The 24,133-nt window shown below is 43.0% G+C and overlaps 1 protein-coding gene across 1 annotated transcript in view; it reads right to left on the bottom strand.

Annotated features, from left to right (window-relative positions):
- Nucleotides 1-17,238, bottom strand: part of CHRFAM7A (CHRNA7 (exons 5-10) and FAM7A (exons A-E) fusion) — a 42,168-nt gene extending 24,930 nt beyond the window's left edge. The window contains exons 1-2 of the mRNA XM_054169045.1: nucleotides 16,809-17,238; nucleotides 15,556-15,695 (exon numbers count right to left, since the gene is read on the bottom strand). Of these exons, the coding sequence (XP_054025020.1) occupies nucleotides 15,556-15,695; nucleotides 16,809-16,863 (195 nt within the window). The 5' untranslated portion in view covers nucleotides 16,864-17,238. The remainder of the gene's footprint in view (nucleotides 1-15,555; nucleotides 15,696-16,808) is intronic.
- Between the last annotated feature and the right edge of the window lie 6,895 nt (nucleotides 17,239-24,133).

Raw genomic sequence — 24,133 nt, 5'->3', positions numbered from 1 at the left:
AAACATAGAAGTTGAAAGGTCAGGTAACAACCAGTTTTACCATTAATGCCAGGACAACATCAAAGGATGTTACTCTATTTTTATTCTTACTAATCAACTTCAAGCCATAGCTGACTTTTTATTAAGCCTTTCTCCTCAAAATATTCTGAAGTCATATGGAAATGCTGTTATATCATGTGTATTTAGCAAACAAGAGCGGAATGAAAATAGGTGATTTCTTCAAGGAGAGAAGAGGAAGTTATGGGAGAACACGGAGCTGCACACAAAAATATCTCTTCCTCTCCCTTTGTGTGATCAGAGCACACAGCTCCAGTACCAGCCTGCTGCTGGCATTCTTCTATCCTATTTTTGTGAATAATAGCAACAGAAATTTCCACAAATGACCACAGCATGCTGTCCTTGGTTTAGCATCTGTTCACATGCTGAAACTGCAGAACCTTTGAGGAACACCAGAGCCACAGAGAGAGATACCAGACTAGGACACAACCATGAGGAATAGCTCTGTCCACTACAAACAGACATAATTAAAGCCAGCTTCAGAGGACCAGTTAGCAAAGTGCCATGACTCATCCCAGACAGTCTAACTACACTACTCCATCTTATCAAATGTAGGCAAATAAAGCAAGGAGTAGCTCCAAAGTTCCTATCATATGTAACATAATCCATTATCCTTGATGTCTTGGGGTCTCTGTTCAGTCTTGGATATAGCACAGACATCACCATGTCAATCAAAAAATTCCCTGGAGAAGGGTATAATACAAAATACTTTGCTTATCTTGTGAACGCCTCTGCAGGAAGAGAGGATGAATCAGCATTACAGAAATTACAGTTATTTCTTACCCTACATCTTCTGATGGATGGGTTTGAGAGTCCTTTTTTACAGGGTCTTCACTTTAAACTCTCCCTAAAATTCCATATGGTCCCCCACTTCTCTTTAATGCCTGGGAAGTGTCACTGACAAAGGTACTGAGAAACTGTGAGCTTGGCTGAGAAAAATATATTGATGAAAATCAACTATGTCTCTTTGCAAATGCAACAAGCATCAAGACTGAAATGTCAGAACACCTACACAGTCCTTCAAGCTGCTGTTTCCTGCAGCACAAGAGAAAAATCTCTCCTGTGAAAAGAACATTTCTCTCTTGTGGGGTCAGAGATTGACTGAGCACTCCAAAGTTCATAAAAATGCTTTTTTGAATGTCTTTGAATTCAGTTAGTGGTTCAGTCAAGGTTACCAGTGCTCTTTATTTTCTGTGTGTTTGTCCCTGCTTTTGCTAGCATGGATGGTAGTGGGTAAAAGGCCTGCTTCTTTTCTCTCAAATACTGAACTGACACGACTGTGTAGTTATTGTAGTTATGGGGATGCTAACCACAGGAATATGTTAAGAGTCATGGCTGAACTCAAAACACAAGCCTAATGAAGTCCAAAGTAGTAGTGCTGGATGTACATAGGTCCATCAACTCTGCACACGGGTATTGATCATCTTCCCTTCAGGCTACTACTCCCTTCTGAGGATCATGATTATAGGCCAAGCAAATAGGGCTTCACATCACTATCAGAGGGTTTTGGAGAGATGAAATGGAGAAATACAATTTTCTTATGCTGCTGCCAGCGAGCAGCAACATGGCTTCACACCACGCTATTAGTATTTTGCAGTTCACCATTAAAGCCACTATTAGAACCTTTACCTGTTACAAACCAAACTCCAGTTTCAGACAGCAGGCATGGACACGCAAACATAAGTGAAGGTTAAATACAATTGCAAGTTTACTTTAGGCATCTTACTCTTAATCTTGGAAAAGCATTAATTTATTTTTAAGTTAATTAAAAATGCAATATAAATTAGTTAATGCATTAATAATAAATTAGTAATTAAAATTCTAAGTGAATTTTAAAATAAATCTTTTTCTATATAAGTGCTTGTACATGATGTCTGCTTCCTGCTGCCAGCCCATTGTGAGATCTTGTTACTTCCCCCCCCCCCATTTTGTAACTCAGAGATATATTTAGATTGGGAACAGTTGGATTGTTTAGTAGTCTATTCAGGCAAACAGTGAGGAGTTTGGGAGAAACTGAAGAATTCACATCTGTATCATCTAAATTTGAAATAATTAACATTTGAATGTTTTCTATGTTAATACACTGTTCAAGGGTGGAAGAGTGTTTGCTTGCAATCCATTGACAATACTTTGTTCAACCGCTGTTTGCCCTATAAGATTTTTAAATGAGTGAAAACTTTTTTAGTGTGTGCTTTTCTGAATGAAAAGCAGGCACTGCATCCACCCAGGTCTCAGAATACAGCCCTAAAATAAAACAGAGAACAGAAATAGAATACCACCTACTTGATTGCTCAAGATTCACAGCTCATCAAGAGTACCATTTGAAAATGTTAAACCATGACTGGTAATCTAATCTAGTCCCCAGGCTCCTCTGCTAACACAGGTGTTCCCAAGGATGATGTTAGAGGTTATGGGCATTGTTTCAGCAGCACTCTCTGCCTTCCCTTGCCACCACCCCTGAAATTGCTGCAGCACATTTCCTGCCAACTTGTGGACCCTTACATATCACGTTCCAGGAGTGGGCAGAGGTCGTGATGGTTAGGTCTGGGTTGCTTTTCCCCACATAATTCAGTATCACTAAGGTTAGAAGAGACCTCAAAGATCATCGAGTCCAACCTGTCACCACAGACCTCATGACTAGAGTAGGGAGGACACTAGTGCCCACTGCAGGCCCACTGCAGGCTTGAACTCACGACCTTCCCCATTAAAGGTCTTATGTGCTACCAACTGAGCCACACCACTCCATACAATTCATCCAGCTCACATATTTGCACAGCACTTCCAGAAAATAAATGGGTCCAGCAAGAGCACCTGCATTTGAACTTCTTCCTCAATGTACATTGACAGGGCAGTCTAAGATAAATCATATACAGGAAGAAGCAAGTCAACTCCTATCTTTATGTGGACAGCAAAACAGGCTTTCTCAAGAAGCACCAGATTTATAGAGCATGTAATTAGTCTGTATATGCATTTGTTTTTGGCTAATTACTAAGGATTATTAGTAATTACTAGATGATGTGACTTTGCAAATTCTGTTGTCCTAATGAGAGGTTCTGTGTAAAATGTGAAAGCTTTACATTCTGGTTCCCATGATCTACATCAGTCCATCACAACTGAATCTGTTTTCTAGGGTCTTGATTCACTTGTCACAGTAAGAATGCAAACCTTCATCACAGGTGGTGCACCAGTGGATGTCTATTCACTTTTTAAGTTAATGGGGCATCCGTACCAAAGTAGTTAGAAAATAAATTCAACATTGCTTAAATAAATTAAACATTGCTTAATATTTAATAATTAAATACTATTTGTGCTGATTATGTGTATCACAAAGGATGAGAAAAATGTTAGAGAAACTGCTTTCTTTTGCTTATACTAAAAACCAAACAGAAAAAACCCCACTGATTTGTACTTCAGTTTCAAAGACCTCTCCTGTGGAAACAGAAAGCAGAACAGAAGTTCTAATTTTCACATGAACATATCTTATGTCCCCTCGTTAACTATTATCAGGAGTTTCTTTATAGGCTTTAGTCAGTCCTTTTTGCCTTCCTGCACACTGTCTTAAATTAAATTGCTTCCCATTCCATCCTACGGAATATAGACTGTGCTTAAAATATCTTTCCAGATCTAACATTGTTTGGAGGAATAAATAGTCAAAGAAGCCAAAAGACAGCTAGAAGCACAGTAAGAATGAACGAGTCTCACAGAAATAAGGTTGCAGTTTCTCATAGTGTATCAGTATCTCACCACAGCAGGGTAGGGAGAGGTGTTGTCTGCTTGTTTAAATAGATTGAGTATCAGAATATTTCAGACAGTTATTTTAAAGGATTTCTTCTTCATATTTCAAGATGAACCAGAATACCAGAATACTAAAAATATTGGAAAGCATATCCCAGCACTGTTTGTGTTTTCTAAACTTGCAGGAACAGTTAAATGGAAATGGCTGCAAGCTGAAAGTGCAAATAGTTTCTCCCTGTAGCGTGGAGGGAATAAAAAAATAAGTAGCAAAGTGAGAGGTAAATAAAACTTGGGGAGACTTTTTCTAGTGTACACGAATGACTGCTGAAAAATACAAATAATGAGTTGAAAAGCATCCACCACAACAATGCTGAAGCATGATAAACAGTTTAGGAACCTCTTCAGCACCATTTCTCAACAAACCTCTTGATTTGGTTGGTTGGTTGTTTTGTTTGTCTTCACAGATTAAAATGTCTTTTTTCCTTTTTTTTTTTTTTTTTTCAGTGAGAGATAAGCTTGTTTTATAGTCTGTTTGTTTACAGAAGCAGTTCTGCTTCTTTGAATGACAGCAGCATTTTCTTTTTAAACTTTCAAGATTTTTCGTATTATTACCTTGCCTGGTGGGGCCAAGGTATTTAATTGCAATTACTGACTTATGGATCAAGCTGCACCAGGGGAGGTTTAGGCTGAATGTTAGGAAGAAATTCTTCACAGAAGGAGTGATTGGCCATTGGAATGGGCTGCCCAGGGAGGTGGTGGAGTCACCATCACTGGAGGTGTCTAGGAAGAGACTGGATGGGGCACTTAGTGCCATGGTTTAGTTGATTACATAGTGTTGGGTGATAGGTTGGACTCGATGATCTTGAAGAGCTTTTCCAACCTGGTCTATTCTATTCTATTCTATTCTATTCTATTCTATTCTATTCTATTCTATTCTATTCTATTCTATTCTATTCTTCCATTCCATTCCATTCCATTCCATTCCATTCCATTCCATTCCATTCCATTCCATTCCATTCCATTCCATTCCATGCTATGCTACGCTATGCTATTCCATGCTATTCTATTCACACAGAGGCTTTGCTAAGTGCTGAATGTACATCACTGAAATCAACTGTGTCACACTCTGTGAAGTGAAACAAGGACAAAAGCCCTTGAATATATAAATCTAAGTCATACAAGTAACCAAGGGCAATGTAGAATGAGCAAACTTTGAGTTCAGAGAAACATTTTTAAAGTTGCATGCTTTCATTTTTCCTTTGGTCTGCATAAGTGAGTTGAACAGCCTAAAGGAACAGGATTTCTCTTGAGATTCTGCTGCGCTCACTACATATAAACAACTATTCAGCACTTTTTTCCCCCTAACTAGAAATTTTTAAAAGAAACAGGAGAAACTGAGACATAAGTGAAAACTGTTGTTTAGTAAATTATTTAATTAGCTAGTAAATGTCTAGAGGAACCATGAAAGATTCCTCACTAAATGACGTTATGCAACATAAGAACCTGAATATTAATATAGATAAATAACTAAACACAACTTTCTTAAATAAATTATTAAATGTTGCTTCTTCTGCTAGTAAAAAAGCCCAGAACTAACTTATGATCAGAGTTGATTAAAATGAACATATTAATACCCAGCATGATGTCTGCCACCGAAGTGCTACAGAAGTCAAAAGCTAACACAGTATTGATCCGTCATTCTCCCAAGTTTAGGAACTTGGCTCAGATAGAGGTGGAACTGGCTCAGAGTTTTGCTAAAGATTTTAAGCAAAGAAGAACCTCAGACAGAGGTTTGTGAGCACTTTAATCTAAATAGAAAATAAGTACAGGTTATCTAGAAAAAAAGGCTACTCAAAAAATTGGTACAGCCAACAGCTCAATCCCAGAGGCACTAGATCAAGTCAGAGGGGTAGAGTACTGAGATCAGGTTAGGACCCTCATGAAAGGGTGCCCTGAGTTACACTTAGAAAGTTTGTATAAATTCAGTATTCAAACCAGCAAGCCCCAGAACACAGTAATGTTTTCAACAGTTACAGAGTAAAATTGATGAAATTCCTTTGAAAAAGCTAAGACATATTAAAGAAAATTAATATCAGAAAGCCATTCATCTGCAGGTTTAGACTAGATCTTAGGAAGAATTTCTCTAGTAGGAGGGTAATAATACTCTGGAACAGGTTGCCCCGAGATGTTCTGGATGCCCTCTCCCAGAAGGAATTTAAGGTCAGGTTGGATGAGGCCTTGAGCAACTACGTGCAGTTAAGAGGTGCCCCTGCCCATGACATGAAGGTTGGAGTAGATGATCATTAAGGTCCCTTCCAACCTAAGTCATTCTATGATCCCTATGTAATAATTCACAGAATCAACCAGGTTGGAAGAGACCTCCAAGATCTTAGTATTTTTAAGCTAAAGCTTTATTTCACACTGTCTTGTATGCTACAACAGTTTTTATCATATGGATGTTTCTGATATTAAAACAATCTAGTTTATCAAAATTTAATTAGTTTGTAAATGCTTTGGAACAAATATTATCTTTTCAGATGTGTTTACATATCCTTTAGTACAGGGAGAGTCTGGATCTTACTATGGTTATGGTGTAAAGAATTTTCAAATATAATACAACTATCTACTCCTATACAGAGGCAGTACTGACCTGTCTCTAGTTCCAGTTAAGAAAGCACATACGAAATTAAATTCATCCAATACCACCAAAGTCTCCAGTAGATGGATTATTTCCAGTGCAACCAAATATTTCTTAAAATGTTGTACTCAGAATTTCATACACTACAGGCTTTGGAAAAAAAAAAAAACAAACATGCATCAAGTTGAGTTGAACCATTCCTTTTACTCTACTTCTGTAACAAGACAATGTTAAACTCTAGTTTTGCTCCCAGCATTCTCTGGACCCGTCCCAAACTCACATCATCTGCAGATTTCATCACATAACTAAATCTCACCATTTTGACACTGAACCACCACCACCAACAACTACTGTAACATTTTATAACCACTTCTGGGTTTACCAACACTTTATTTTCTAGTTTTCTGCTAAGAATGTTACTCAGAAAGACTTTATTACAGTCAAAATACATGCCTGACTACTTAGTTAAGAAATCTGGTATACTTTGCCAGAAGTATCTTTATGCCATGTGCTCAGTTTTGCTGAAGAAGGGTGTCTTGTTTTTCTAGTAGGTTTTTGGTTTAGTGTTGTTCCCAAGTTGGAACATGGGAAGTTCTGCTTAGATGTTAGGAAAACAAATCTACCATGATGATAAGCAAATACTAAAATAGGTTACCCATGTAGGATATGGAATCTCGCTCTGTGGAGGTGTTCACTGATCTATTTAGATATATTTGAAGCAGGGGGCGTGGACTAGATTACCTCTGGAGGGCCCTTCCAAACTGAATTAAGTCTGTAGGACTCTTCTGCTCATTTAGATGGCAGTAAAAATTGAGGCTGAGCTATGCCTATTTATCTCAGTGTATTCCAGTTCGTCATGTCTGTGTCTCTAAGCAGTAATTTGCAGTGTAAATACATGATCCTTTTGCATTAATTTCTAAGGTTTAATCTTCTGACTTTTGGGGGTGGAATTCCCTGAGATAGGGTGCTCTCAGTTGTGTCATCTTAGAGTAGATGCAAATATGTCTATGGTGTAAATGTCAGGCTAGGCACCAAATTCAGACCTTGCAATCACCGTATTAGTTTTTCTATGCCATTCAGTATTCTGTAGGAGATGTAGCAGAGTAGGAGCAGTACTGTGTCTATTCCTACTCTTCACTCTAAACCATTAGGTAGCAGTTGAATATTCTCCTCTGATGCTATTATTGGGAGTTACAAGAGAAAATAAGAATGTTAGAAGGTGTTTGCCTCCACACAGCGTTTAAAAAAGTGGCAGATCTAATTTTATCCAGTGTGAAAATTATATAGTATCAGCATATTTCAAGAGTCTATTTCTTATAAATGCATATGCTGGAAGCTTTTCCTAAGCACAAGCTAGGTTCATACTCCATGCCAGCAGTGGAATACTAAACAGACAGCTTTGTGTGCTAGTAGTGGGGTTCTGTGAGGTGAGATGGAGAGAAAAGTAAGTAGCTTCTCATCACCTTTCTTGTATTTTTGATGTCATACTGAAGCTATGACTGTGACCAGCTATGACCATTCATTAACACCTCTTCTCCTCCTTAGTATTCCTCTGTTAAGGTTTTCCTTCTGTGCTTATTCTTAATTTTTGTTTAGTTTTTTTTAAGTCAGGTACTTCTAAACATTTTCTGATTCAGATCCAGAGAGACATTTATTATCAGGCTATTCATTCAATATCAGTTAATTTCCTGCAAGGAGTTTTGAAACAAGATTTCAACAAATCAGAGAGGAAGTGGATTGGTTTTAATTTCTTTCATCTGATGTCTTGGTATTTCTCATTTCAAGAAAATTTAAGCAATTATTAGAAGGAGAAGAAACCATTTCTTCCATCTTCTGATATTACAACTCAAATGTCCGTGAAGAACACTCCTTTCAAAACTCTTTCCATTTCCATCCTCTGCCACCTGAAGTGTACCTTTCTTCCAAACTCCTTTGCTGTCTCTCAGGTCTACTGCCATGCATTCCCACTTCTCCAAGCACTCCCTGTTTCCTAGCTCTCCTCTTCCTCCCTCCCCATGTAGCAATACTTAGTATATTTTACTGTGCCAGGTTGCATCCTCATTAGACAGTTCATTAACTGCTTTCTTGTGAGCTAAACTAGGTTGGGGCATCAGCACTTACAAATCCCTTGTTATGCAGTCTTGATCCTACCATGCATGTTAATGTCACTACCAACAAAAATAAAAATTGATCTGCCTGCATAGGTTAGAAATAATTGCTCATTTTAGAAGAAAAGGGTTAAACTAAAAACAGTACAGTAGAAAACATCCACTCCATTTGGAGAAGTTTTCATATACTTACAGGCTGGAGAGGTGGGCCCATGTCAGCCTCATGAGGTTCAATAAGACCAAATGCAAGGTCCTGCATCTGGGTTGGGGCAATCCCAAGCACTGATACAGGCTGGGCGGCAAATGGCTTGAGAGCAGCCCTGGGGAAAGGGACTTCGGGGTGCTGGTGGATGAGAAGCTCAACATGAGCCATCAGTGTGCACTTGCAGCCCAGAAAGCCAATCCCATCCTGGGCTGCATCAAGAGAAGCGTAGCCAGCAGGTCAAGGGAGGTGATTTTCCCTCTCTGCTCCACTCTGGTGAGACCCCACCTGGAGTACTGCATCCAGTTCTGGAGCCCCTATTACAGGAAGGATCTGGAGGTGCTGGAACATGTCCAGAGAAGGGTCACGAGAATGATCAGAGGGCTGGAGCACCTCTCCTATGAGGGCAGACTGAGGGAGTTGGGGCTATTCAGTCTGGAGAAGAGAAGGCTCCGAGGAGACCTTATTGTACCCTTCCAGTGTCTTAAGGGGGCCTAAAAGAAAGCTGAGGAGGGACTTTTTAGGGTGTCAGGTAGTGATAGGACTAGGGGGAATGGAAAAAAAAAAGAAATGGGTATATTCAGATTGGATGTTAGGAACAAGTTCTTCACCATGAGGGTGGTGAGACGCTGGAACAGGTTGCCCAGGGAGATGGTGGAAGCCTCATCCCTGGAAGTTTTTAAAGCCACACTGGATGTGGCTCTGAGCAACCTGATCTAGTGTGAGGTGACCCTGCCCATGGCAGGGGGGGTTGGAACTAGATGATCCTTGAGGTCCCTTCCAACCCTAACAATTCTATGATTCTATGATTATACCGTCTCCCTTTTCCTATCAGCAAAATCAAAGCAGAGTGGAAGAGACTTCAAGTAAGGAATAGCAGCAGCCAGGATGCAGCCTGGCTCAATCTGTAAAATGGATTTGACAGATCTGCTCCAGACAGGTCTAACTCCCAGCACAGCTGTTATCAGCTGAGAAGCCATTAAAATGAATCTATAAAGTGCAGGAAAGTATGATGGTGACATGTTTTGTTTCTAGCTTGTTAAATCAGTAATTGTTATTGCAAGTATCTGTCATTCCCACCAGCATTTGCTTCGTGTTGACAATGAAGAAAACTCATTTGTTTTATAGTGAAGCTTAATTTACTTCATGGTTGGTTTCTTTCTTTGCTTGTCAATCCCAGATCTATGAGAAAAATCTGCAGTCAGTTTTATAGCAAGCAAAGTGAGCTGTGACTAAATGGCCAGTACTTTCAAGAGGAAAAAAAGGGAAGAAAAAAAAAAAAAGAAAAGAAAAAAAGCTTCTTACTGATTACAGAGGGACTTGGTTTTGAAAGGCACATGGGATCAAAAACTTCCAGTCATGGACTACACCCAGACTGGCTAGTGATAGGTGGATATTTGACCTTCAGTTTGCATGTTTTTTAATTAAACTTGAGAGCTCCAGAAGAAATTAACTCTGAAGTTGACTGCCTGCTGGCCTTTAGCCATTTGGGTCTCCAAAAGCCAATTGTTCTTACAGTAGTCAAGGACATGGTTATAGCTGGGCAAGGAGTGTGGGGAAGAGAGAACCCCATGATTCATTCATAGAAATGCAAAGGAAACCTTTACAGTTTAGATGCAGTTTAAGTAGGAAAAGAGTCTTGTGGTCATTCAGCTTGTTCTGTTCACAAAACATTTCCGATTAAGGCTTCTGTAGGCTGTGTCAGCACTAGGAGGGTTTGGCTATACAACAGACTTTCCCCAGGGTGGATAATACTTTAAAACACATTAGTTTAACATATTAAGGCCAAATGTGTCTATATAGAATGACACTAGAAGTGCAGTTTCTTAAAGCTGAGGGGATAAATTGGTCTGCTTATAGCCCTGTTTATTTTGGACCAAAGTGCTTTTTTGAGCTCTTCTATTCTGAAAGAATAGAATAGAATGGAATAGAATTAACCAGGTTGGAAGAGACCTTCAAGATCATCAAGTCCAACCCATCATCCAACACTATCTAATCAACTAAACCATGGCACCAAGCACCCCATCCAGTCTCTTCCTAAACACCTCCAGTGATGGTGACTCCACCACTTCCCTGGGCAGCCCATTCCAATGGCCAATCACTCTTTCTGTGAAGAACTTCTTCCTAACATCCAGCCTAACCCTCCCCTGGTGCCGCTTGAGACTGTGTCCTCTTGTTCTGGTGCTGGTTGCCTGGGAGAAGAGACCAACCCCCACCTGGCTACAACCTCCCTTCAGGTAGCTGTAGACAGCAATTAGGTCTCCTCTGAGCCTCCTCTTCTCCAGACTAAGCAACCCCAACTCTCTCAGCCTCTCCTCACAGGGCTGTGCTCCAAACCCCTCACCAGCTTTGTTGCCCTTCTCTGGACACATTCCAGCAAGTCAACATCTTTCCTAAACTGAGGGGCCCAGAACTGGATACAGTACTCAAGGTGTGGCCTAACCAGTGCTGAGTACAGGGGCAGAATGACCTCCCTGCTCCTGCTGCCTGCACTATTCCTGATACAGGCCAGCATGCCACTGGCCTTCTTGCCCACCTGGGCACACTGCTGGCTCATGTTCAGCCTACTATTAACCAGTACCCCCAGGTCGCTTTCTGTCTGGCTGCTCTCCAGGCACTCTGACCCCAGCCTGTAGCACTGCATGGGGTTGTTGTGGCCAATGTGCAGAACCTGGCACTTGGATGTGTTAAATCTCATGCCATTGGACTCCCCCCATCTGTCCAGCCTGTTGAGGTCCCTCTGCAGAGCTCTCCTACCCTCTAACAGATCAACACCTGCCCCCATTTTGGAGTCATCTGCAAATTTACTGATGACTGACTCAATCCCCTAATCCAGATCATCAATAAAGATACTGAACAGGATGGGGCCCAGCACTGATCCCTGGGGGACACCACTAGTGACTGGCCTCAAGCTGGGTGTGGCATCATTCACCACCACTCTCTGGGCTTGGCCCTCCAGCCAGTTCCTAACCCGTCACAGAGTGCTGCTGTCCAAGCCATGAGCTGACAGCTTGGGGGATGGTATCAAAGGCCTTGCTGAAGTCCAGGTAGACTACATCCACAACCTGCCCCACATCCACCAGGCAGTGACCTAATCATAGAAGGAGATCAGGTTGGTCAGGCAGGACCTGCCCTTCCTAAATCCATGCTGGCTGGGCCTGATCCCTTGGCTATCCTGTAAGTGCTGTGTGATTGCACTCAAGATGACCTGTTCCATAATCTTGCCTGGCACTGAGGTCAGGCTGACAGGTCTGTAATTCCCTGGTTCCTCCTTCTGGCCCTCCTTGTGGATGGGCATCACATTGGCCAGCTTCCAGTCATGTGGGACCTCTCTGGTGAGCCAGGACTGTTGGAAAATTATGGAGAGTGGCTTGGTGAGCTCATCTGCCAGCTCTCTCAGCATGGACTTGTGGGGATCCAAGTGGCTAAGCAGGTCTCTAACTACTTCCTCCTGGATTACATGAGAACTATATTGCTCCCTGAATCCATCTGCCACTCAAGACGCCAGTTGTCTGGAAGACAACCTATCCTGCTATTGAAAATTGAGGCAAAGAAGGTGTTAAGTACCTCTGCCTTTTCCTCATCTCTAGTTACAATATTCCCCTCCATGTCCACCAAGGAGTGGAGGTTGTCCTTGCCCCTCCTCTTGCCATTACTATATTTGTAGAAGGATTTTTTGTTGTCCTTCACAGCAGTGGCCAGTCAAAGCTCTGAATAGGCTTTTGCCTCTCTATTTTTTTTCCTACATGACCTAGCAACATCCCTAAACATTCCATGGGTTACCTCACCTTCCTTCCAAAGGTGATACACCCTCTTTTTCCCCTTTAATTTGTTCAGAAGCTCATTGCCCATCCAGGCTAGCCGCCTGCCCCAGCGGCTCATCTTCCGGCACATTGGCACAGCCTCTTCCTGTGCCTTCAAGAATTCTTCCTTGAAGTAGGTCCAGCCCTCCTGGACCCCTTTGTCTTTAAGAGCTATTTCCCAAGGTATCTTCTGAGTTAGTTCCTTGAGTAACCTGAAGTCTGCCCTCCGGAAGCCCAGAGCGGAGGTTTTGTAGCTTGACCGCATATTGAAAACTCAATTGTTTCATGGTCGCTGGACCCCAGACAGCCTCCAACCACCACATCTCCCACCAGCCCTTCTCTGTTTGTAAAAAGAAGGTCAAGCAAAGCCTTACCACTGGTAGGCTCACACAGCAGCTGTGATAAGAAGCTATCCTCCATACACTCTAAGAACCTTCTAGACTGCCTCCTCTCTGCTGTGTTAAGTTCCCAGCAGGTATCTGTCAGGTTAAAATTGCCCGTAAGAACAAGGTCTGGCAATCTTGAGACAGCCTCTAGCAGCCTGTAGAATAATTCATCAACCTCTTCATCGTGGTTGGGTGGTCTATAACAGACTCCAACCACGATGTCAGCCTTGTTGGCCTTCCCTCTAATTCTCACCCACAGGCACTCAACCTGATCATCCTTGAACTCTAGTTTCATGGCATCTAGAGCCTCTCTGATGTTCAGGGCCACCCCTTCACCCCTTCTCCCTCGCCTGTCTCTCCTAAAGAGCCTGTAGCCACCGATTACAGTGCTCCAGTCACGTGAGTTATCCCACCACGTTTCTGTGATGGCAACTACATCATAACTTTCCTGTTGTAACACGGCTTCTAGCTCCTCTTGTTTGTCACCCATGCTGCGTGCAATAGCGTACATGCACTTCAGCTGGGCTGCTGGTTTCACCCCTGACTCCAGCTTACCACCCCAATACTCCTGTCTGGAGGGACTGGTTTCAGCCCCTTCCCCCTTCAAATCTAGTTTAAAGCCCTGCCAATGAGGCCTGCCAACTCCCTTCCTTGAACCCTTTTCTCTCTGGGGGATAGGCCATTCTCAAATGCTAAGATCTTTCTCCCCCTCTGGGACGGATGTACTCCGATCTGTTGCTAGTGGACCTGGTGCCACAGAAAGTTCCCCAAGATTGAAAAACCCAAAATTCTTTTGGTAGCACCAGCCTCTGAGCCACTTGTTAATTACACCTGCCTTCCTGTTCCTTTCAATATTCCTTCCTGCAACTAAGGGTATTGATGAAAAAATTACCTGAAATTGTTCTGAAATGAATTGTGTAGTACTAACAGTAACAAAACCAGCCAAACAACAAAACCCCCACAGCATCAGGGATTTGATCCTGCTTATGAAAATAAACCAAACACTGAATGTAGTTGTACAAAAAACAGTTGTATTGAACTGTCCTGTGCCAAGGCAGAAGTTCCTCCAATAGCTATGAGAAGGCACATACTGCGGCAGGAGGTCATTTCTTGAAGGCCTTGTAAGCTAAGTCCATGGTTGGGAATGAAGCCTGGTTTAAGGTTCATTCACTCACAACTGTGTTGAGTTCTGCAGAGATATATTACAATCTGGAGTTTTGTTCAGGTGCTCTGTTTGAACAGGCCTTGAACAGACTGGCCAATCTTTCCTGAACAGATTGGTCTATTACTAACAAAGATAAATATCAGAGATGTGCAGAATGTGTAGATACAGCAGAAGAGTCCAGGCAGTAGAAGCTGCTGCAGAAGCCATTAAGGAGCCTGATGCACATGAAAGAGGAGCTAAACCAAATATCCATCACACAAGTGATATTGAGGCTCAGAGAAGTGCATGGTTATTTCTGCAGTTTGCCTACTGTACGTGACAAGAGACCCATGAAGGTGTGAGTCTATGCAGTACAGCCACAGTCTGCATAGAGTTCAGTCTGCTAGTACCTTTATGAAGTTGTTTCACGTTGTGTAACACGTCTTCTTCCTTCACCACTATCATTCAAGGAACATATGACTCCATACAGCTTCTGTTTTGCTCCTCGTTATCACATATACTAAAACTTAACTGTCATAGACAAGGATAGAACTGACATATTTTGCCTGTTGGTTTTAGTGGCACTGATACTACAACAGCTCACTGACTGCACCTGCCTACTCTGACTTTAGCAAACAGTAAATATTGCACTGGCAATATAGTTTTCACCTTAGGTTTAATAAATCTAAAACTAACAACATTGTTCATAGCAACTATGAGCATTTAAACTTGCAGAGTTCTCTGTATGTGCTGTCCTTCAGATATTAAATGAACAGTCTCAATTTTAGCAATTGACAGTTTGTGAGGGTACAAAAAGCAAGACACTTGTCATGAATAATCTCCTCTTTTTAAGAATTTTTGTTGTGCCTCAAGCTTTAAGCATCTAATGGAAAAATAATTACATTCTGAACTACTAGTTTTAAGTAATTAGCTTCTTTATTAGTGGCCATAGCTAGTTGAATTCAGTAAAAATGAATACTGTGAATCCACTTCTACATAGTTTGATCTGTCTGCCATTATGACAGAGAGAAGCTTAAATTACTCATATTTCAACCCAAATGATCCTGGAGTGTGTTCTACAAGCCTGCCCAGGAGATGTACCAAACAAGCATGGGTACAAACAGAGCAGCCAAAGTTTAAGCTTATAGAATGTAGCAATCTTGTCTAAATAAGAGAAATGCTGTAACTTGGATTTTGTCCAGGATGGCCACTTTCTCTCCTTCCCTGCCATCTCCAAAAATAAGCTCTTTAGTGGCCATGAGAAATCCAGAGCTTAGGTTTTGCATACCCCACCCCACCCTGACTACACTTCTTGCTGGTTCTAAGCAGGATTGAAAAAGCAGTCAAAGTTTGGCATTGTATCTTGAATTATTTGGGCTTTCCAATGTCTTGCAGTCTTCCTTTGCTATTACAAGTCTGCATTCTAGGAAGGAAAAATCTACCTTTATAAAGAAATAGTTTCCTAGAAGGTTACAGACTCACCACATCCATGATCTGCATGAGGCTGAGGGTGAAATAGACAGTGAGCGGCTGAGAATCATTTGCAACTGGTCGCTCCAGAGGGTTGTAATTTTTCAGTAGATCTTTGTAAAGTTTCCTTTGGAACTCTCCTTGCAGGGACTCTTCAGGCAGAGGAATAAATACATAAATGAGTAGGATTGGACATCATAAAGTAAAGATAGAATATATCCTCTTTTCCTGCTATCAGATATTAACTAACTATTCTTGCTGCATTCCCAGAAAATTGCAGCTGCAGTTCACGTAGCTCATTAGATAATACAGCAAAATCTTACAACAAATGTTTCACTCTTTCTTTTCATCCCAGCCTGTAAGGGGGATTCCCTCTTTGATCATTTCTTGGCTGGCAAGGAGAGATAAATTTTAAATGCTAATGATGCTTTGTTAACATATGCACCCTTTGGTCCAGCAGCAAGAAGTGATGAAGTGGAAATACTCTACCTGCATTTTGACACCTGTCCTGGCACAGCTATAACCAGAGAGCAGAACACAAATACAGCAGAGGGCATCAGCAAGACAATGGGAGGAAAATGGCCACAGGTTAGACTGACTATGCTCTCAGACTGCTTCAGACTGAGAACTTGGGGCAAGTACTCTCCACTTTGTTCTCTGTTCATGCAGCTATGCATGGAGTGGGGTATAGGGTGCCTGGCAGAGATTATAATAGTCAGGGATTTCTGTTCTTTTTACACTTCACACAGGGAGGGTCTTTATTCTATGGTGTTTTTTTCTGTGGAGGGAGATAGAGCAGGTCCACATGAATGGAGCTTGTCCACATGAATGGAGCAGAGTAAATCAGGGACAGAGGCAGTTCCAGAATGAAAGGAAATCTGGGTCAGGGTAAGAACAGGTCCCCTGCATGCAAACCCTCCCTGTCCCTGCTCCAGACGGATTTCCCTCTTCCCTGTTTTCTAGTCCTGAACTCCCCCCACAACATTTCTGCCCTGAAGCAGCTACCATTTAAGTGCCTTGGCAGAGTTTGCACCCCAATACTCATCGCTCTGTCCGTCGTCCATGTTCGCAGCCAGCGGCTGGCGAGCCCATATAGCGGCCCGGGACCGAGTCACAGCCACAGAGGCAAGACCTGGGGAGCTGGCTGAAGAGGACGGCGAGAGGCCGCGGAGGACCCGGGGCCGCAGCCCGCCCCGACTACCCCCGGCTGCCCGCGGAACTCGCTGTCCCCGCAGCCCGCGGGAGGGAGCGCGGCGTTCACTCACCGCGCACAAGCCCCGCCGCCGCCAGCAGCCACACCGCCAGCTCCTGCAGGCCCATTCCGGGAGACCTGGCGCGGCGAGTGAGGGTAACAGCACCAGCGGCTTCTCCTGCCGTCAAGCCCCGCCAGCCCCGAGCGGCGGATCCGGGCTGCCGGGAATCGCTGGCAGCCGCCGGCGCCCCGGAGACCTCCGGCAGCTCGGCCCCTTCCTGCGCTCGCACCGGAGCTCGCCCTGTGGCGCTGCCGGCTCAGGCGGAGCGGGAGGATGCTGACGGCCCGCCTCCTGCTTCTCCTGATGGATTTCCCTCTCTTCCCTAATCCTTGAGCGTCCCCGAGCTGGAGGGGAGGGAGCCGCTCAGCGACTGCTGCCGCAACCGAAGCGATAGGATGCGCTGGGGTAAAGAGACCCCGGCGTTATAGAGACGGGAGCGGGGGCAGCTCCCTCCCCTGTTGGGCAGCCGCACCCCACCCACAGCCGTCCCCACTCCCGCGGGGCCTGTCCCCGAGGCCCGGTGGCTCACGCCCACCCGCAGAGACCCGGGCTGCAGCGAGGCGCATGAAGCCGGCCCTGCCCGTCCGCTCAGCTCCCGGCGGGGCATCCTGCGTGCCCTGGTACCGCGGGGAAAACAGCCTGCCCGCGCTAAGCCAAAAGGCCAAAGGGCATCAGGGCCCTGAGGGTCTCGAAGCTGCCCTCCCAGATTCCCTCTTCAGCCCAAGTGCTCGGCCACTCTGCCAGCAGCCGCAGCTGCTGCTGTCGAAGGCATAAATTACTCAAAGGGCAGCAGAGTGGCCCGGGCAGGATAGCTGCTGCTTGGGGAAAGCCAGGCAGCAGGACAGGAGGACAGCCAGGTTGGGGACAGGGCAGGGCAAGTCGTGCTGGCGGTTGCCAGGAGTTTGGCTTCGGTCACATATTGGGGAGGAAGGAGATAGGCTAAATGATGTTGCACATATGACTGTTAAATCCCCAACAGAGATACAGGACTGGAAGCTCAGGTGCTAGATGCTTTGTCTAGATATGGAAAAAACAGCCATGGCTGAGGGGCATTGCATTTAGTGCTTGACAAAATTGTGATCGAACAAAATGATGACTGAGCTCCTGCGTGGTGTAGATAAAATGCACCACAGTTGGAAAGCAAATTCAATGCATTTTTTGGATTGTCTGGTTCACATTTGCAACTTCAAACACATTTTACAGTGTATGTGAGTTCTTTCAGTTCAAACCCCTGCCCTTCAATCTGGTTGCTGTGTTAAATGAATATCCTAGGCAGCTGCATTTAGGGGAGAAAGATATTGAAGGGTGTCCCCATTTGCAGTAGGTAACCAAATGCTTGTTCTTAAATAACCCAGCAAACAGCAGTTTATTAGTCCATAATAATTCTCTACTTTAAAAATCTAAGTAATCTGGTTTGTCTGAAGCACTGACTTAATTTATCAGAGTCATTGTTTAAATATTTTTAAGTGTTGAGCATGGGACCAGATGAAAGTGGGGGCAACCCAAGCAGCCCAGCACATTGGTGCATGATAAATTACAGCCATAACAACAGAAAACCCCAAACGTTTCCCTTTTCAAATGAGTTGATACACTGAACAACTTTGCTAAGACGTAGTAGAAAGCAGCAAGTGGCAATGGGAACTCCAAAAGCCAGGCCATAGCTGATGTAGGGGCATACCCTTGCACCCTCAGCAAGTTTGCTGATGACACCAAGCTGTGTGGTGCAGCAGACACGCTGGAGGAAAGGGATGCCATCCAGAGGGACCTTGACAGGCTGGAGAGGTGGGCACAAGCCAACCTCATGAGGTTCAACAAGACCAAGTACAGGGTCCTGCATCTGGGTCGAGGCAATCACAGGCACAAATACAGGCTGGGCAGTGACTGGCTGGAAAGCAACCCTGAGGAGAGAGACTTGGGGGTGCTGATGGACGAGAAGCTCAACGTGAGCTCTCAGTGTGCACTTGCAGCCCGGAAAGCAAATCAGATCCTGGGCTGCATCAGGAGAAGTGTGGCCATCAGGTCAAGGGAGGTGATTCTCCCCCTCTACTCAGCTCTGCTGAGACCCCACCTGTAGTACTGCCTCCAGTTCTGGAGCCCCTGTTGCAAGAGGGTTATGGACGTGCTGGAACGTGTCCAGAGAAGGGCCATGAGGATGATCAGAGGGCTGGAGCACCTCTCCTATGAGGACAGACTGAAGGAGTTGGGGCTGTTCAGTCTGGAGAAGAGGTGACCTAATTGTGGCCTTCCAGTATCTGAAGGGGGCCTACAAGAAGGCTGGGGAGGGACTTCTCTGGATATCAGGTAGCGATAGGACTAGGGGGAATGGATGAAGCTGGAGGTGGGGAGATTCAGGCTGGATGTGAGGAGGAAGTTCTTCACCATGAGAGTGGTGAAGCCCTGGAATGGGTTGTCCAGGGAGGTGGTTGGGGTGCCATCCCTGGAGGTGTTTAAGCCCAGGCTGGATGAGGCTCTGGCCAGGCTGATCTAGTGTGGGGTGTCCCTGCCCATGGCAGGGGGGTTGGAACTGGATGATCCTTGTGGTCCCTTCCAACCCTGACTGATACTATGATACTATACACTGTCAGAGTTCTCAGGTGTTATTTTTAGCAGTCCATCTAGACTGAGTTTCTTCTTTCTCTTTTTTTATTTAATTTTCTGCAAGATCTTGACCTTTTTGAACCATCTAGCAGAGAGGAGCAAGTCCCTATTGGAGCTTACTTATTCACAGAGAAAGTGTTATTACCCATTTGTACTTCAAACCTCCCATGACAGTGCTCTTAGTACCCAGATTTTTGGCTTGTCTCATTCTGGGAAAGAAACTAATTTTCTTTCCTCCTAATCTTGTTATCCACTGCTGTTTTGGCACAGGTGCCCCAGAATTTTCTGGGTGTACAGTAAACATAAATTGTTCAGCAAGATATCTGGAGAGGATATCTACAGTTCATGGCTGACCTCTACTGTTGGTTCATTACTTTGTTCTGTACATTGCTGACAACTGCCTTACCCCAGTGGTGAAGAAGCATGCACAGCCCCAGGCTGTTGATGGGGACTCCAAAGTTGAACCCTTCAGGGGACAGTGCCAATAATCCAAATTCCAATAGTATAAGTGCTGAAATAATGATTAATAACTAGTCCTTTGATAAAGACTTAGGTTTTGTTTGTGGCAGTCCCATTTGGTTTTGATGTTAGCAAATTAAATTTTATAGGCACTTCAGAAATTCTTCTCTTTAGATATTCTATAACAGCCATCTCCTTAATTAAACTGTGTTCAGTCAGGTGCGTTCCTTCTAAAGGCTTTACCTTTCTAGTCACATATTCCAGTGTGAATGCACACAACAACAGGAAGAGTTTACACTGGCTTTCTGTTAGACATCCTGGCTAATTAATTTCACAAATATTTATATGGGTTGATTGACCAGATACTAGTAAAGAAAGCTGAATAAACTCTATACTGAAGTCCTTCATTTATATTATAACAACAAGTTATCACTGTAAAAATCTATTGTTTACAACTTCAAAGCAAGTTGTACAGTCTGTGGTCAGCAGAAGCTCTTTTTGCCTCCAATGCCCACCAGATATAAGACTCACTCTTCTCTGAACTTTAATTCTTACTTCTGTTGCATGCTATCCAGCCAGGTGATTTAGAAGGAGCTGTTTCCCCTCCTGAGGTAATAACTTTTTAGACACAATGATGAATGCAAGTTCATTTTACAATTACAGGCTGTAGAAACTATTGTGTGTCTCCCAGCCCGCCTCCCACAGTTGGATGTTTGCCAGAATAAAACAAGCCCTTAATATCAATTTGTTTTTCGCATCCACTGGACAAAATTAGACATGGCCAATTGTATGTCTGTCTTGTGTGAATACCCAATATATTCATGGAGATAGCAGTATGCACAGATCATGTATCTTCATGTGAAGGTCAGGTATAAGGCAATGTTTGTGGTAATAGTATGCATCTAATACCAGCATACTGTCTGTTTTTCCTTTACCGGTAAACAAAGAAGTAAATACAGCCTTGTACAAAAAGCAAAAGTCTTCACTGGAGTGCTATTTCAGGTCTATTTCCAGAGTCTGAGTGAGGCACAGAGCTACTAGAGAGACAGATACAGGATTCTGAATCAATGTGTTTAAAGAAAAGACTCTCACCATAACTGTAAGATGTTTGTTTATGCCCAAAGAGTATTTTTCTAGTTTCATCTATAAGGCTAATCTCATATTGGTCAGTTAAAAGAACCAAGGACTGAAGAATATTCAGAATGACTCATGCAGTCATTACAAGATGTTGCAGTTGTCCAGGGGTTAAAATAGCTCAGAAGGTGAGATATACCCTGCACAGATTTACAGATGAGCAAAAGGCATACACCTTCTTAAGATGACAGAAGATGATAAGGTAGACCTGAGATGGGGCTGATAGTGAAGAAGTGGCCATCTTATGCTCTATGCAGCTGAAGTAACCACAGCACTTTCTGACTTTGATCTAATTATTGTGCATCTGTAGTAACTCAGGAGTTCCATACTGGGGGGGCATATCTCCTTCTCTGTCTTTCTAGAGAAGGTAGAATAGTCTAGAATTTTAAATGGTAACTTCTGTGTTTGATGAGACATACCCACATTTATTTGAATGTTATTTGAATTTACCTCTATGTTACCTTTTTTTTTTTCCCCCTCCAGTTTTAGTCAGCCTTTTAAAATGCATCTCATGTTCTTCTTTGTTGTTCACTTTGCACAGCTAGTAGTCTGAGCTAGTCGCAGCTTGTAGTCATAGCTAGTAGCCTCCTTGGTAAGAGGTAGTAGGTAGTTTTGATATTGAGCTTTCTATTGCAGGATAAATTATCAATCTGCAGTCTGGTTAATGCTGTAATTCAGCTTTGTATTCTATATATCCAGTCTTGAACAGAGGTACACAAAGATAATCTCTTCCCAAATTCTTAGCTCCTACAGCAGTACATGATTTCCAGCAAGTGACCCATTCCCAAAATGGTCTTTTGTTGGAAGGCCAAAGAAGAGCACAAACAATTCTGTTGTTTAAAAATCCCCTCCCATTTTGAACAAAGTAGTGAGAGAGAGCATTTACATTGCTCAGGTGTCAAAAGTAAGGGTTTGTAAAAGTTGCCTAATTAATTTTCATACCTAATGAATGGGACCCACAGTCATTTCTGTAATGTCAGCAATTTTCAAAATTTGTTCTCACATTTAAATTCTGAGCATAGTTACTGAACCAGTGGCAACACCATTGTGATACTGTGAATGAAGTATCTCAAATGAAATAACTACAGAGGTTTCTCAGCGTAGCTACACTCCCCACGTTTTCCTCTGTCAGAAAATAGCACAGGTTTTCATTTGCGTCATGCTTATCATATTTCCACTTTGGTTTCTGTATAAGTAATTAATTATTCCTCTCATTTTAGCCTCTGTCAGGTCCTTCTGAGTAATTTTGTAATTCCAGAGCTTGGTATTCATTTCTCACTGACACAGAATTCATAGTGTCAGAATCGTTTTGCCATCTTTTTGCATGAGTGTGAACAACAGAAAGTTGGTAAAACTGCTTTTCTTCATCGTGTTTGTTTTTAAATTACTATATTTAGGGCTCACAGAAACTAATTAATGTTGACAAGAAATCTGCGTTTTAGGCCTGCAGCTTTAACAGATCCTCATCCATAAGCATCTAAAGATCAACCTTGTTTATCTTGTCCTAAAGCGCATACCAGAAACTTTCCTTTGCTGAAGAAAAAAATTGCCATCTGCTTCAATTTAAATAACTAATATGAATTCCACCAAAGTGGTAATTTGGTCTGTAAAGGCCATGCTAATAAGGCCTTAGCCACAAATCTAATCTCTAATCTTTTCAAAGACAGAAATGTTTGAAAAGTGACTTTTTTTTCGTGGCAATGCTAAATAATGTATCAAAACAGAGAGCAAATTCATTTAAACTTTGGAGTTATAGTTGAGGCAGGAGATACCAAACAGGTCAGTCTTGCAAAGCCCAATTTTTGCAGATAAGATTTCTAAAGAGAAAAGTACTCAGGGTGGACTCTAGCAGGACCTTTGGAATTCCAGTGGTGACATTTCAGTTCATCAAATGCATACATTTTTAATATGACTAAGGGGAGAAAGGATTTTTTTTTCCAGGTCTCTGCATTTTGGCTTGGATTGCAAAGATAGTGAACTTGCAACTCTTATTTCTTATGTTGCCTAAAACCAGCATTTGCTAATGCTGCCTTCCAACTTCTCTTGCAAAGTCTCAGTGTCACTTCTAAAGTATATCAGTCCAGTCCTTATATGATTTATTTTAACTAATCACTGGCGAGGGTGAAGGTGGTGTTTTTCAAGCACGTAGAAAATGAAGAGCATGTATCATCTGCTATTTTAAAGGAGATCTTGTTCTTTCTCTGTATTTTCATCTTTGTGCTAGCATAACACATGGATATCAACAACAGGCTACAAAGGGGCAAATGCCAGTGGTGAGTTGTTAGAGATGGGAGAGGGATTCATTGCTCCTAGCTCCATAAAATGGCAGCTGGTCATGGCTCGGTGAAAAATGCTGTTTATTCCAAAAGGCTGGTGATAGCTTCTTCAAGGACACTGTCATTCAGGGAATAAAACAAACAAACAGAGTATTTTTTATTGTCAAAATACAGTGTATTTGGAGGACAGGGATCCTTCAGAGACAGAGATTTTCAAAATGAGATTCATCACTGGATTCAAAGGAACTCTCAAAGCAGCTGCCAGGTTCTTTCACTAGTGAAGGACTGTGGACCTCCTGAGGGAGAAATTGAAACTACTTTAAATACATATTTTGATGGAATCCTTAGACCGATAAATACAGACTTGGGTACCATGTGTCCAAAGTGCCGAAGAAGACTGGTTGTGGTTTTGCTGTACTAGAAAGGTAGGCCAGGCTTTTACACATGGGCAGCACAGAGTAGACCACGCTCTGACTTCCCAAACATGGCAGAAAACACCTACTGGCTCCTATGCTTGCTGAATCAGCCAAGTGTGTGGGAGTAGTGAGTCCCTTTTCCAGATGGATTTCTGATGTTATTGTTTATGACAAAGTGAGTGGGACTATTCCCTGCTCATTCCTGATTTAGGGTAGACCAGGCAGTCTCCTTGTTACATTGACTGCAAAGGCACTGACTGTAAGTGGGTGTACCAAGTGTCAGCAGCATAAATAGTGAAGCAGAAGAGTGCACTCAGGCCGCTGGAAATGAAAGTGCAAACGCAATTCTAAAGCCCTGTGCCTCCAGTACCTGTCACTTGACTAAAATCAGGCCTTGCAGAACAGCTAGTGCCAGAGAGCTAGAGCAGCAGTGGGTGTGGCACGGTCATATGAA

Source organism: Dryobates pubescens, chromosome 17 (genome assembly GCF_014839835.1).
Source record: "Dryobates pubescens isolate bDryPub1 chromosome 17, bDryPub1.pri, whole genome shotgun sequence".
In the NCBI taxonomy this organism is placed as follows: domain Eukaryota; kingdom Metazoa; phylum Chordata; class Aves; order Piciformes; family Picidae; genus Dryobates; species Dryobates pubescens.
The sequence above is the reverse complement of the archived record's forward strand: the minus strand, read 5'-3'. Positions and strand labels throughout refer to the sequence as shown.